At 40.9% G+C, this 15,588-nt stretch overlaps 1 protein-coding gene across 3 annotated transcripts in view; it reads right to left on the bottom strand.

Moving 5' to 3' along the window:
- Nucleotides 1–9,707: 9,707 nt before the first annotated feature.
- The window catches only part of LOC118369074 (1-phosphatidylinositol 4,5-bisphosphate phosphodiesterase beta-1-like), a 37,006-nt gene continuing 31,125 nt past the window's right edge, over nucleotides 9,708–15,588 (bottom strand). Inside the window, exons 16-33 of one of the 3 annotated variants that reach the window (XM_052496772.1) lie at nucleotides 15,498–15,562; nucleotides 15,262–15,361; nucleotides 15,090–15,174; nucleotides 14,762–14,886; nucleotides 14,464–14,618; nucleotides 14,198–14,362; nucleotides 13,850–13,949; nucleotides 13,630–13,734; nucleotides 13,402–13,514; nucleotides 13,153–13,291; nucleotides 12,836–12,898; nucleotides 12,505–12,721; nucleotides 12,117–12,273; nucleotides 11,964–12,040; nucleotides 11,755–11,844; nucleotides 10,867–10,924; nucleotides 10,003–10,089; nucleotides 9,708–9,878 (exon numbers count right to left, since the gene is read on the bottom strand). In XM_052496772.1, coding sequence (XP_052352732.1) covers nucleotides 9,708–9,878; nucleotides 10,003–10,089; nucleotides 10,867–10,924; nucleotides 11,755–11,844; nucleotides 11,964–12,040; nucleotides 12,117–12,273; nucleotides 12,505–12,721; nucleotides 12,836–12,898; nucleotides 13,153–13,291; nucleotides 13,402–13,514; nucleotides 13,630–13,734; nucleotides 13,850–13,949; nucleotides 14,198–14,362; nucleotides 14,464–14,618; nucleotides 14,762–14,886; nucleotides 15,090–15,174; nucleotides 15,262–15,361; nucleotides 15,498–15,562 — 2,072 coding nt within the window. Of the gene's footprint in view, nucleotides 9,879–10,002; nucleotides 10,090–10,866; nucleotides 10,925–11,754; nucleotides 11,845–11,963; nucleotides 12,041–12,116; nucleotides 12,274–12,504; nucleotides 12,722–12,835; nucleotides 12,899–13,152; nucleotides 13,292–13,401; nucleotides 13,515–13,629; nucleotides 13,735–13,849; nucleotides 13,950–14,197; nucleotides 14,363–14,463; nucleotides 14,619–14,761; nucleotides 14,887–15,089; nucleotides 15,175–15,261; nucleotides 15,362–15,497; nucleotides 15,563–15,588 lie in introns of those variants that run through there. The other 2 variants (XM_052496773.1, XR_008092956.1) reach the window with 2 other exon arrangements.

Genomic DNA, 15,588 nt, shown 5'->3' with positions numbered 1-15,588 from the left:
GAGCTCGCGTGCGTTTCCCCCCACAACTGCAGACTGTAATCAGTGCATAGCGAGGAAATTGTTATTTCAAAGCAAAACATTTTTGTTTTTAAATCAACAATAAATTAAATACAACTACGATGAGTTATACAGAATTACAGAATATAATGACATTGGAGCTTTTGACTTAATTGATCTTTTTTTTTCATTGTTCAAATTTGGTTTACCAAGGATTTTTGTTATCCTCTCTTTTGACAAATTACTCTTCCAATCTTACTCTAGTTCGTGGGTGTGAAATTGGATGTGTTTGGCCAAAAACATAGTGACGGTACAACACCGTAACCCGATCGGAAATTGCGGCGAGTAGTGCGGACGAAAATGAGAAGTGTAGAAAAAGTTGGTGGAAGCAACAGCTGTGCTGGAATGCGAACAATAAGGGTGTCAGTTCTGAGGGTATATAATGGGAGGATGAGCGTCAAGGACCGGAATTGTCAGTAGTGGAAAGACATAGGAAGAAGAGAGATCATTATACAGAAAGTAGTAGTTATGTGTTGGAGTGGAAAGTTGTGATAAATTGTCACGCTTGAGTAAAAATAAAGATACATTCATAGAAAATGATTAAAATAAAAGTGAAAGTCACCCAATAAAATAGTACTTGAGTAAAAGTCTAAAAGTATTTGGTTTTAAATGTACTTAAGTATTAAAAGTAAAAGTATAAACAATTTCAAATAACTTCTTTTAAGCAAACCAGACTGCACATTTATTTTTATTTTTTATTAACATTTACGAATAGCCAGAGTCACACTCCAACACTCAAGACATCATTTGCAAATGAAGCATTTGTATTTAGCGAGTCTGCCAGATCAGAGGCAGTAGGGATGACCAGGTGATCTTCTCTTGATAAGTCTGGGAATTGGACCATTTTCCTGTAAAAATGTAACGAGTACTTTTGGGTGTCAGGGAAAATGTATGGAGTAAAAAGTACATTATTTTCTTTAGGAATATAGTAAAGTAAAAGTTGGCAAAAATATAAATGGAAAAGTAAAGTAGAAATACCCCAAAAAACGACTTTATAACAACAAGTACTTTAAAGTATTTTTATATTAGAACTTTACACCACTTTACATCACTTACACCCTATCCAACTAACTAATTCCATTGAGTCCTTCTGTAGCTCAGTTGGTTGAGCATGGCGCTTGTAACGCCAGGGTAGTGGGTTCGATCCCCGGGACCACCCATACGTAGAATGTATGCACACATGACTGTAAGTCGCTTTGGATAAAAGCGTCTGCTAAATGGCATATATTATTATTATTATTATTAGATAGAGGTACATTTGGAAGTCGGAAGTTTACATAGACCTTAGCCAAATAGATTTAAACTCAGTTTTTCACAATTCCTGACATATAATCCTTGTAAAAATTCCCTGTCTTAGGTCAGTTAGGATCACCACTTTATTTTAATAATGTGAAATGTCAGAATAGTAGAGAGAATGATTTATTTCAGCTTTTATTTCTTTCATCACATTCCCAGTGGGTCAGAAGTTTACATACACTCAATTAGTATTTGGTAGCATTGCCTTTAAATTGTTTAACTTGGGTCAAACGTTTCGGGCAGCCTTCCACAAGCTTCCCACAATAAGTTGGGTGAATTTTGGCCCATTCCTCCTGACAGAGCTGGTGTAACTGAGTCAGGTTTGTAGGCCTCCTTGCTCGCACACGCTTTTTCAGTTCTGCCCACAAATTTTCTATAGGATTGAGGTCAGGGCTTTGTGATGGCCACTCCAATACATTGACTGTGTTGTTCTTAAGCCATTTTGCCATAACTTTGAAAGTATGCTTGAGCTCATTGTCCATTTGGAAGATCCATTTGTGACCAAGCTTTAACTTGTGACTGATGTCTTGAGATTTGCTTCAATATATCCACATAATTTTCCTCCCTCATGATGCCATCTAATTTGTGAAGTGCACCAGTCCCTCCTGCAGCAAAGCACCCCCACAGCATGATGCTGCCACCCCGTGCTTCACTGATGGGATGGTGCTCTTCGGCTTGGAAGCGTCCCCCTTTTTCCTCCAAACATAACAATGGTCATTATGGCCAAACAGTTCTAGTTTTGTTTCATTAGACCAGAGAACATTTCTCCAAAAAGTACGATCTTTGACCCCATGTGCAGTTGTCTGGCTTTTTTTATGGCGGGTTTGGAACAGTGGCTTCTTCCTTGCTGAGCAGACTTTCAGGTTATGTCAATATACAGGACTCGTTTTTAATGTGGATATAGATACTTTTGTACCTGTTTCCTCCAGCATATTCACAAGGTCCTTTGCTGTTGCACTTTTTGCAACAAAGTACGTTCATCTCTAGGGGACAGAATGCCTCTCCTTCCTGAGCGGTATGACGGCTGCGTGCTCCCATGGTGTTTACGCTTGTGCACTATTGTTTGTACAGATGAACGTGGTGCCTTCAGGCGTTTGGAAATTGCTCCCAAGGATGGACCAGACTTGTGGAGGTCTACACTTGGCTGAATTCTTTTGATTTTCCCATGATGTCAAGCAAAGAGGCACTGAGTTTAAAGGTAGGCCTTGAAATACATCCACAGGTACACCTCCAATTGACTCAAATGATGTAAATTGGCCTATCAGAACCTTCTAAAGCCATTTTCTAAGCAGTTTAAAGGCGTAGTCAACTTAGTGTATGTACATTTCTGAACCACTGGAATTGTGATACAGTGAATTATAAGTGAAATAATCTGTCTGTAAACAATTGTTGGAAAAATAACTTGTATCATGCACAAAGTAGATGTCCTAACCGACTTGCCAAAACTATAGTTTGTTAACAAGAAATTTGTGGAGTGGTTGAAAAACGAGTTTTAATGACTCCAAGCTAAGTGTATGTAAACTTCCGACTTCAACTGTAGGTGAAGTGAAATTAGCTTGGTTCATTGGAAATGGTAGATTGTTAATATTGTGTGGAAGTCAGGCTCAGCAAGAGAAGATTCTGAAACTGGAAAAGCTTAATGGGAAGAAGATTAAAAGCTGTGTCCTTTGTTCTTATGCTAGATTGAGGGGAGTCGTCACTGGGGTCCCAGTATCTAAAGTACCAGTCAAAGGTTTGGACACACCTACTCATTCCATGTTTTTTCTTTATTTGTACTATTTTCTACATTTTAGAATAACAGTGAAGACATGAAAACTATGAAATAACAAATATGGAATCATGTAGTAACCAAACAAGTGTTAATCAAATCAAAATATATTTTATATTTGAGATTCTTCAAAGTAGCCACCCTTTGCCCTGATAACTTTTGACTGGTACTGTATGTCCACAGATGATATTAAAGAAAATGTGAAGGGAGGCAGAGTGATTGAGGTCAAAAGGTTGATCAGTAGGAAAGAGGGTCAAAGAAGTCCAAGCTTATCAGTGATGTTGAGGTCTGAGAAAGTCTTGCCGGGGAAAGTACACGTAGGATTTCCAATTTAGAATGTTAGAGAACTTGTCCCATATGCACTGCAGTGTTTTAAAAGCCAACGAATGGGACATGTAGCTGCTCAGTGTAAAGGAAAGAAAAGAAGTGTGGAGGGGCACATGAGTATGGTGAATGTGGAAGCAATGTGAAGGTTAAGTCCTGTAATTATGGGGGAAAACACAGTGCTGCATTTTGTGGATGCCAGGTACAGAGAAAGGCTAGAGAGGCTCAGAGAAATAGAATCAGTCATGATGTATCATATGCAGAGGCCGTAAATTGTACACCATGTAGAGCTTACATGGATGTACCTGTATTAAGTGGACCAACTGTCGAGGCTGGTGCTTCTGATGGTCTTGGCATGGTTTCGAGGCCTGTTCAGAAATCTTGTGCTCATTAATGTGTGGTGTCAAAGGACACGTTGATAATGAATAAAGTTGACTTCATAGTTTTTATTGGTAAGGTTATCAATATGACTCGGTTTGTGGAAAGCAGAAATGCCAGGTTGAAGTTTTTTTTGGAGATGGCAAAATAGATTTTGGGGGTAACAGATATTACTGTTGAAATGGTTGTTGACATGCTGAACAATCCAAAGGGTGGAGTGTCTCAGCATGATATAGATCAAGTTTAATGGGGTTTTGGGGGGAGGATGTGGTAGAAGTTAGGGATTTATCTGGTTTTGAATTTTATTTTCATGGCAGTACAGAATTGGGCAGATCATGATTGATCATACATTCCAGCACAGTAGGTGGAAGCATGTACTTAAACGATTGTTTGCGTACCGCCATGACATCATAGAAGAAGAAGAAGAAGAAGAAGAAGAAGCAGCAGCAGACGAAGAAGAAGACCACGACGACAGCGACCACGTTTGTCAAGCGTTTGTCCTGCAGGGAGTGCTGTTGCCAATTCAAGTAATGACTGGCAGATGTTATAAGGTTTTGTATGGCTGTTATAATAACCTTTTGTGTTTGGTTTCAGATGAGTGTATGTACTTATGTCATGTTTGCATTTGTGCGTACCAGTTAGTTTGTGTGAATGTACAGTTGAAGTCGGAAGTTTACATATGTAACCGATGTGAAATGGCTAGCTAGTTAGCGGCGGTGCGCGCTAATAGCGTTTCAATCGGTGATGTCACTCGCTCTGAGAACTTGAAGTAGTGGTTCCCCTTGCCCTGCAAGGGCCGCGTCGGTGTCAGTTGTCTATGTGTGCAGAGGGTCCCTGGTTCGAGCCCGGCGAGGGGACGGATGAAAGCTATACTGTTACACATACACCTTAGCCAAATACATTTAAACTCAGTTTTTCACAATTCCTGACATTTAATCATAGTAAAAATTCCCTATCTTAGGTCAGTTAGGATCATCATTTTACTTTAAGAATGTGAAATGTCAATAATAGTAGAGAGAATTATTTATTTCAGCTTTTATTTCTTTCATCACATTCCCAGTGGGTCAGAAGTTTACATACACTCAATTAGTATTTGGTAGCGTTGCCATTAAATTGTTTAACTTGGGTCAAATGTTTCGGATAGCCTTCCACAAGCTTCGCACAATAAGTTGGGTGAATTTTGGCCCATTCCTCCTGACATTGCTGGTGTAACTGAGTCAGGTTTGTAGGCCTCCTTGCTCGCACACGCTTTTTCAGTTCTGCCTACAAATGTTCTATATCCACAGGTACACCTCCAATTGACTCAAATGATGTCAATCAGAGGCTTCTAAAGCCATGACATTATTTTCTGGAATTTTCCAAGCTGTTTAAATGCACAGTCAACTTACTGTATGTAAACCTCTGACCCACTGGAATTGTGAAACAGTGAATTATAAGTGAAATAATCTGTCTGTAAACAATTGTTGGAAAAATGACTTGTGTCATGCACAATGTATTTGTCCTAACCGACTTGCCAAAACTATAGTTTGTTAACAAGAAATTTGTGGAGAGGTTGAAAAACTAGTTTTAATGACTCCAACCTAAGTGTATGTAAACTTCTGACTTCAACTGTATTCTTTTAATTCATCTAATTTATCTAATTTCATAATAAATATTTGTGTCAAATGTGGTTCAAGTAATCACAAAAACAAGGGGCAAATCATTACTGAAAGCAAAGGCTCCATCCATACAAGTTAGAACAACTTTGTAAAGTAAATAAATAATTCTAGTAATATTCTTATTATTAACACCCAACTTATCTTTGACGTTTTTTATTATTATTCAATATAATACTGACACCAAACAAATACAACTATATACAAATAAATCCAATACAATTATATACTTCATAAACATTCAAATAACTACCAGAATCCTATTCAATAAGAGAGTTAAACACGGTTTGGAATTTCATAACATGTTTACATATGTTTTCTTCCTATATTATTCATGTATTTTTATTGATACAAATTTGAGATCAAACGTAATACTTTATTTTTTGTAATTACTAGAGTATAGTAATTTTGTTGATCAAAACAGACATTTAGCCTCAGTAAAATAGTCAAACAGATGTGAAGTAAAGTGCAGTAATTACAGAAAAAAACGTTTAAACAACAGCAACAAGAAAAACACTTTGCCAGTTGCAACACATTGTTGCAGGTCCCATGTGAATCCACTACGAAATCTTTGTTGGATCTGACATTTTTGTGGGTTATTTTACACTACATCAAGAGTTGGAAATGGTGATAAAGAATTGGGATATAATTGTATTAAATATCCAAAAGGAAACTAATTAAATAACATGAAACTAAGTCATTAATTATGATTGAACCAGTACATCCATGTTATTAATCATATAATAGTACATTTTAAACATTCAACAAAAATGCTGCATAAAGTCATGCATCCCTGAAAGTGTATGTAACCAAACAATCAACAGCTCATCATTTGTAAATAACAGATCAATGTCGTTTGCAAAACTTATGCATCTGAAACTCTAAAAGCATTAATACCAATGATTAGGTGCTTTCAACATTGCACCTTAGCCCAGGGCTAAGAGCCTCCTTAGCCCTGGTCTAAGGGAGATTTTTAGCTCGGGACTAAGCAAGTGTTCACACTTGCACATTAAAAAGTGGGTTAGCACCAACCTTAGCCCAGGGCTTGCACTGACTTTTCGGCTCTATCCCCAGAAACACGGTGTGTGTGAAACACGGTGTGTGTGAGAAATAGCCAGTGTGATACGCAGAATTTTCACTGTCCAATCACAAAAGCTACACATTCACTTAATTGGCATATGCTTGTGATGCATTCTGCATGGTATTTTAAGTAAATGTATACTACATCCTCCCATCTGAGTTTTAAAAATCCTACAACAAAAAAACGATTGCCTTTCCAATTGAATAATATGAATATACACTGTATATTCATTCACACGGCATCATACCCACACCGCCGTGCACGCCACCTTTTCTCCCTTATTTGGTAGTGAAAAAGCTGGCAACCCTAATTGTTTACCAGGTCCGACAGGCAGACAGCAAGGTTTATACAAACCGTCACCGTTGGACATAAAATGCTAGACTAAAAGCAAGAGGAAATCATTTGTTAATAAAAAAAATGCCTTATTGCTTAACATTGGTCGAGTGACAGAGATAGAATGTTGGTCCATGTGTGTTTGTACAAGTGTGAATTCTCAGCCCAGGGCTAAAGCCCACCCTTATTCTGCAATTACTGTGTCCAAAATACCACAGTCAACCGCAGTTACTGCACTTTTACTGCAGTTTCAAAACGGCAATCTTTCTTTATAAGGGCAGGGTTAACAAATGCTTGTGCAAACAGGATAAACTAGCCCAGGACTAGTCTTTGTCTGGGGCTAAGAACAATGCAGTGTGAAAAGGCCTAAAGAAACCTTTTCAGTAGCAACCTAATTTAAGAGAAAAGCACAGACAGCCAGCAGTGGTGCAAACAGAAGCAATTTATCCACATTTTAGTGCAAAAAGGCGCTCTCTCGCCCACTGACTACCCCAACACTATGACTAGATAAGAACCACATGTGGTCAGAACAACAGGACCGTGCCTGAAGTCAATATATAGTCAGTAGAATAAGAACACGTTCTTCGCTTGCCCTCATGCAACACACTGTTCAGCCACTAGACCAGCGTTTCCAAAACCCGGCCCTCGGGACCCCAAAGTGTTCCGTTTGGGGTTTAGCCCTAAAACTACACAATTTATTCAAATGATCAAAGCTGGATGATTAGCTGATTATTTGAATCAAACCCCACACTAGACCAAGTGACGTAGCAAGAATTTTGTTGGCTTTTTGAATGGTTTTCAATCGGCAAAACGTAGTGAATGGTCTTAGGGCAGAAAACATAGTGAATGGTCTAGGGCAGAAAACATAGTGAATGGTCTTAGGGCAGAAAACATAGTGAATGGTCTTAGGGCAGAAAACATAGAGAATGGTCTTAGGGCAGAAAACATAGTGAATGGTCTTAGGGCAGAAAACGTAGTGAATGGTCTTAGGGCAGAAAACATAGTGAATGGTCTTAGGGCAGAAAACATAGTGAATGGTTTTAGGGCAGAAAACATAGTGAATGGTCTTAGGGCAGAAAACATAGTGAATGGTCTTAGGGCAGAAAACATAGTGAATGGTCTTAGGGCAGAAAACATAGTGAATGGTCTTAGGGCAGAAAACATAGTGAATGGTCTTAGGGCAGAAAACATAGTGAATGGTCTTAGGGCAGAAAACATAGTGAATGGTCTTAGGGCAGAAAACATAGTGAATGGTCTTAGGGCAGAAAACATAGTGAATGGTCTTAGGGCAGAAAACATAGTGAATGGTCTTAGGGCAGAAAACATAGTGAATGGTCTTAGGGCAGAAAACATAGTGAATGGTCTTAGGGCAGAAAACATAGTGAATGGTCTTAGGGCAGAAAACATAGGGAATGGTCTTAGGGCAGAAAACATAGTGAATGGTCTTAGGGCAGAAAACATAGTGAATGGTCTTAGGGCAGAAAACATAGTGAATGGTCTTAGGGCAGAAAACATAGTGAATGGTCTTAGGGCAGAAAACATAGTGAATGGTCTTAGGGCAGAAAACATAGTGAATGGTCTTAGGGCAGAAAACATAGTGAATGGTCTTAGGGCAGAAAACATAGTGAATGGTCTTAGGGCAGAAAACATAGTGAATGGTCTTAGGGCAGAAAACATAGAGAATGGTCTTAGGGCAGAAAACATAGTGAATGGTCTTAGGGCAGAAAACATAGAGAATGGTCTTAGGGCAGAAAACATAGTGAATGGTCTTAGGGCAGAAAACATAGTGAATGGTCTTAGGGCAGAAAACATAGTGAATGGTCTTAGGGCAGAAAACGTAGGGAATGGTCTTAGGGCAGAAAACATAGTGAATGGTCTAGGGCAGAAAACATAGTGAATGGTCTTAGGGCAGAAAACATAGTGAATGGTCTTAGGGCAGAAAACATAGTGAATGGTCTAGGGCAGAAAACATAGTGAATGGTCTTAGGGCAGAAAACATAGTGAATGGTCTTAGGGCAGAAAACATAGTGAATGGTCTTAGGGCAGAAAACATAGTGAATGGTCTTAGGGCAGAAAACATAGTGACTGGTCTTAGGGCAGAAAAGATAGTGAATGGTCTTAGGGCAGAAAACATAGTGAATGGTCTTAGTTCAGAAACTAAATGAAAGTTATTTGGCAGTAGTAAATTCAATAACAAACATTCCTTCATATATCTTATATGACCACGTTTTCATGAATTTGATGATTTAATCGCCAATTCAAAATAACAAGGACATAAACACGGAAGTATAACGTAGGAATGCGTTGATTGCACGGGTGACATGCCGTGTTCACATGCTAGTCGGAACTAGGAAACTCTGAAATTTCTGACTTGCTAACTGGTTGTAGTCATACATGTGCCGCGTTCAACGAATCAGCAAGTCTCTCCGACTTCAATGCGTTCAGACAACAGGGACCTCAACATTTTTTGCTCCAACTGGGAAAAATAGTTTTGAACGGTCATCCCACTCAGAATTCCAACTTGAAACTCTGGCATCTTTCTATAGCTCAGACTTTCCGATCGGAAAGTCACTGACATCATGAATTGACCTCGTTTTTTTCTTCAGAGTTCCCAGTTGTCTTGGAAGCCCCATTAAAGGCAGTACAATGTAGCAGTAGGAGAATATATCAAATCTCAACTCTCAAAAAGTTTACAATATGCTACAGATAACATAACAATACAAATTATCCAGGACTACCTTTAGAGTGCAGTAGTAAACCAGCATTTATTAAGAAGAAAAGCTCTCTTTCCATCTCCTCTCGCTTTCTGTCTTTCTCACTTCCTCTGGTCCTCTAGTTCCTCCTCAGAGAGTATGTCATGGGGGGTGGAGGGCTGGGGCACGACGTAACCTTTGACCCCCCCTTTCCTGTTCTGCAGGAAGTCCTGGATCTCCCCCGGCAACAGACAGAACTTCTCCTGGTACTCCGCCTCCACTGCACCCTGCAGCTGGGGTCAGATGTCAGAGTTAGGAGAAAGGGGTAGAGGTCAGGGGTTATAGTTAGATGCTAGAGGTTTAGGGTTCGGGTTACGGATTTAAAGGTAAGAGGTCATGGGTTATTTGGTATGTCACCTTTGGTTTCTCATCAAGAATCTGCTGCTGGATGTCTTTGTGCTGCTCCACCAGTCTCTCTTGGCGTTTTGCCTGAGCATCCTCCAGCTAGAGCAGGGAAGAGAGAGGTTACCTTCAGTGATTGGACTGCTCCATCCTGGAAGCGCTATCACTTCACAGGAAAATAACAGTACCAGACGTCACGCTGTTGATTCTCCAACGAGAGTACAGTGTGATGTCTGGCCACGAGCAGTGGAGGAAAAAGTACCCAATCATCATACTTGAGTAAAAGTAAAGATACCTTAATAGAAAATTACTCAAGTAAAGGTGAAAGTCACCCAGTAAAATACTAGAGTAAAAGTCTCAAGTAGTATTGGGTTTTAAATATACTTAAGTTAAATATATATATGCTACAATATACATAAGTATCAAAAGTAAAAGCACAAATAATTTGAAATTATTTATATTAAGCAAACCAGACAGCACAGTTTTCTTGTTTTGTTTAATTTACGGATAGCCAGGGGCACACTCCAACACTCAGACTTCATTTACAAATGTTTAGTGAGTCCGCCAGATTAGAGGTAGTAGAGGTGACCAGGGATGTTCTCTTGATAAGTATGTGAATTGGACCATTTTCCTGTCACCATCTGCCTCTCAAAATGTAACAAGTACTTTTGGGTGTCAGGGAAAATGTATGGAGTAAAAAAGTACATAATTTTCTTCAGGAATGTAGTGAAGTAAAAGTGAAAGTAGTCAAAAATATAAATAGTGAAGTACAGATATCCCCCAAAAACGACTTAAGTAGTACTTTAAAGTATTTTTACTTAAGTACTTTACACCACTATCCACGAGAGACTATCTGACCCCCAATCCTTCCATCCTTACCCTTTTGATGTTCTGTACCACTTCATTCACATATGATTTGTTGATCTCCAACTTCCCCCTAACAACAGAATAATAAATAGTCATACATACAGAAATCCAGCCTCTCTTTCTGTCACACACACAAACATAGAGTTCTCTTAGCTTGGGCTTCTTCCCTATGCACTGGAGTCTCCGGTCCTCCTCTTCTCACCGGCGTGCACGCCTGGTCAGGGGCATGGAATGCGGTGTGAACTGCATCCTGTCACTACTGGTAGTCCAGCACAATTGTACCAATCCATGAAAAAGAGCACCGCCTGTTGGTTGTGGTTTCAGAAAGCTGTGCCGATTTAGTATAGATTCAACTGTCCCAGAGTCCTGGTAAGAGGACTGATAATGACCAGCAGGAGACAGGGATACAATTCACACTTTATTTCACACCCAAGACAGGCACACATGACATTACAGAGGAGAAAACTAGTTGTAGTGTATAGTGGTTTTATGGTCATGAATGCGCTAACACTAGTGATGGAATGTCCAGAGAATAAGCTGCCAAGGAGTGAGGACCATAGGTGAGTCCTTGAATGTTGGTGCAGCCAGGTTAGTCAACTGGTTGTTAATTCTTGGAGCTGTAGTGAGAGACTGAGGTACTGATAGAAGGGGGGGGGGGCTGTTACCCCACCAGATAGGGTATGTGATTGGCTGACCAGGTTTCCTGATTGACTGAGTTCCCTGTAAACCTGGTCGTACCCTGACACAGAGGTGTATGAAGTGGTCACTGGACAACGGGGTCAGGTTGACGTTGGGGATAGTACCCTACCTCAGCAGTAAAATGCTACATAGTTTGTCTCTTCAGTCCCAGAGCCAGGGAGAGGGTTTAATGATTGAAGTTATTGGGTTTGGTACACTTACTCTTCTACCAAGTGCTTCTCTTTTGTCATAGCTTCTTTGATTTTCTCTGTTCTCCTTTTGTCCATTTTCTTTTTCAGGTCTTTCTTTTCTCTGCAAAGGTGAAGCATCACAAATTATATATTTGATAGAATTATATCCAATTATATCTCTATAGTACACTAACTTCGCATCTCTGTTAAACTGATGTCTCACAGTCATATCAAACTCACTTGTCACATATGTCTTTTAATTTCTTCATCTGGTTGTTCTGGCTTTCCTCAGTCACCGTAGTCAGTTTCTCACTCATCTGCAATAGTGGCGATATACAGTATTGGAATGTACAATTATGTAATCTATAATCTGTGTGTGTGCGTGCGTGTTACCTGTTTGATGTGTTCTCGTTTGAGGTATTTCTCACTGTAGTATTGTTCCTGTCTCAACTCCAGTAGCTGTTGCTGTTGTTGTTCTCTCATCTCCCTCAGTTGCCCCTCTCCATCCTCAAACTGCTTCAGTTCAGCCTTCCCTTCAGGTGACAAACTTCTAACACACACACACACACACACACACACACACACACACACACACACACACACACACACACACACACACACACACACACACACACACACACACACACACACACACACACACACACACACACACACACACACACACACACACACACACACACCATGAGTCAGGGGTTAGGGACAACACACATACACACAACCCTACACTCTACCAGATCTGCCTACCCTCCACCCTACCTACCTTGTCTTACCATGTTGTTTAGTCTTCAGGAGAGCGTTGTGTCTGCGTGTGTGTTGGTTCTGAGCCTGGTTGTACTTGGTGGTCTGTTCCTTCACCATCTCCAAAGTCTTCTTCTGGTGTCTCTTCACCACATCCTTCATCTCCCTGTAGTGTCTCTTCTGCTCCCGCACTATCAGCTTATGTTGCCTGAGCTCCTCTAGTGTGACCGCCTTCATATCTGAACAGGCAGAGACCACACAGTGGAACACAGTCTACACACCATCTTATACGGACAAACACACCACCACACACACACACACACACACAACCCCTCCCCCTTTCTCCCTCTGACCTATCAGAACGCTCTGCACCATGTCTTCAGTCTTCGCTGCTGGTTTGGTTGGTTCTGAAACAACTAGAAAACACTATGATTGGTTGGCATGCTCCATTCTACACCTGCATTGCTTGCTCTTTGGGGTTTTAGGCTGGGTTTCTGTACAGCACTTTGAGATATCAGCTGATGTACGAAGGGCTATATAAATACATTTGATTTGATTTGATTTGATTTAATGAGAAAATCATTCATGTCAATACATCTGCAGTGACATTGTAGCAGTCTTGGGTGTGGCGATAGCAGATAGAAGTTAGTGGGTCAGGGTCAGGGGTTACCTGTAGTTGCAGACTGGGGTGTATTAGTCAGAGTTCTGGGTGTGACGGCAGGGCTGGGGCTGAGACCGTTCTCCAAAGGAGCAGATCGTAGGTTGGCTTTTGGCTCAGCAAGCCCGGGTTGATCAGCATTAGCCTCAATCTTTAATACAATAACACAACAACAGTAGCAATATAATGGTACTTCTAAATACATACATTGTTTTTACTGTCCATAATTTTCAACCACACAACCCTAGTTTGACCACAAACCTCTTTACTGGTCTCCTCCTCCCCTTCCTCCAGAGTGAGAGCAGCCAGCTGTTGGGACCGCTGCTCCAAGAGATTCACATACCGGATGGGATTAGACAGCGCCTCGATTACATCTGCACACACACACAAACACATTAGGGATTAGCCTTGATACCATGTGGATAAACTGGTACTAAGCTTACATAGAGACCTCCAGGTCTAATAGGCATTGTCGTATACCAGACCTACCTGCAAAGGTGTCTGGGACATAGTCCTTCACTTCAATGTAGACAAACACAGCAGGCAGAATCAGAGACTGGTTCTTCTCATTCCTCAGTCCGATGTAGCGATAACCTGAGATAGATAAAACACAGTTAATAACCTGAGGACAATAGGGACTACAGAGAAAGAGATGACAAACTCATTGCAGAGGCAGTCTTTACTGATTACAGGTAAATAGAATGTTTACCGGGCCGTATGGCTGGCACAGGGATAATACGGTGACCTATGAACTTTCCTCCTTCCTCAAATGCAGCGATTCTCAGAGAGGCCAACGTGGGGAGAACCACCTGCAACAACACAATTATACACAGTCATACATGAATATACTTTAACATTATACACAATTATACAGTTAAAAGAACAGTTTTACGCAGTTATACAGTTGCACTTCAATAGTATACACTTGCATTCTATGGTTATACAGCTTGTTAAGTCCTGAAGAATTCCCTAGGCTTTAGCTCAGAGGGCTAACACAGTCCCATTTTATGGCGTGCAGGAGACCTGGTTTCAAACCCAGTTGGTTACTGTTTCTCACCTTCTTGAAGATAATTGGCTCTTCATCCCAGACTGGGTTGATAGCGTTGCTCTGGGACGTCTTAGTCTTCAGGGCTTTTCTCCTGGTGTCCACAGGAAGACCAAACATGTCCAGCTCTATGTACACACCTACCTTCTTGTCGCTCAGAAACTGGCCTGAGATTATCTGTAGGAGAGAAGCTCATTTCATAACACCAGTTTAGTCTAATCTAACTGGTTAATTAGTTAACCACAGTGTGTTGTGTTATGGTATTTTGTAACTCTTACCTTGACCTTGACAGTGTTGGCCACTATGCCGTCCACGGTGCTCTCAGCGAACGGGTCAAAGTGTTTGTCTGGTCTTCTCATGAACTCTGGTTTCAGTCTGTAGCCGCTCTTCCCATTGTACTCATACATGCCCAGGTTCAACTGCATAGACAGGTCTGGGAGAGAGAGCGAGAGAGAGGTCAGAGGTTAAGCAAGGTCAATGGTTATAGGTCAAGTAAGCAGTGCTGCCCCATCTATAGTTTGTGAACAATTGCTTTTATTAGGTCACATCCAAGGCAACACAATCAAAATGTCTCACCTATAGTTTGGAAGTTGAGTGCCACCAGCTGGCAGCCAGCATTCCAGAAGAGTTGTGGCATGTAGTTGGAGGAGTCCACCCTCGTGCCTTTAGGGTAGATACGACTCAACTGCTGCTTGTTATATCTGAGAGGACAGGTTAAAGACATTTACGGTGAGGAGAGTAGGGCCTTTGTATAGTCACCTGCTTTGACGAGACTAAACTAGATAGAGCAACGTGACCCTTGAGAGGAAAGTAATCAACAACACGACAAACTAATACTGGAGTTGAGTTAGGGTTCAAGGTTATAGTTGGGGTTATTTAGAGGTCAGCTGAATCTTAAGGATACTCCACAAACTCCACGGGCGACTTGGTGAGGTGCTCCAGAGCTTTAGTCTCCACAAATGATGACATTTGATAGCTACGATTAACCTCTGGGGAAAGAACATAATGGTTTATTATGTATTTGTGTGTGTTTGTTTGTGAGTGCGTCTTTGTCTATTTTCAGTGAGCCAGTATACTTTTGGAAGCCTCGAAGGAGTTGAACTTGGTGGGCTGGACGTAGTTGACCAGAGTGGACATCTCCTCTGTAGCTACGGCCTCCCGTTCCTCTGCTGTCCCCTGGAGACAAAGTCATCACATAACAGGTAGCCATGTTACTCCAACCCTGACCCTTCACCTCTAACCTACAGTACATCACCAGTGTTAGAGGGTAACCAAGTAACCATGGTAGCAGAGGGCAAGCTACTGAACTCACTTCATCTGACGTCTTCTTACAGTCATCGTCATCATCATCGTCATCGTCTTCAGCGTCTATTTCACCTGAAAGAAGAGAAGAATCTGTTTAC

Source organism: Oncorhynchus keta, chromosome 35 (genome assembly GCF_023373465.1).
Source record: "Oncorhynchus keta strain PuntledgeMale-10-30-2019 chromosome 35, Oket_V2, whole genome shotgun sequence".
NCBI classification, from domain to species: domain Eukaryota; kingdom Metazoa; phylum Chordata; class Actinopteri; order Salmoniformes; family Salmonidae; genus Oncorhynchus; species Oncorhynchus keta.
Note: the sequence above shows the minus strand (reverse complement) of the source record. Positions and strands in the feature narration are given on the sequence as shown.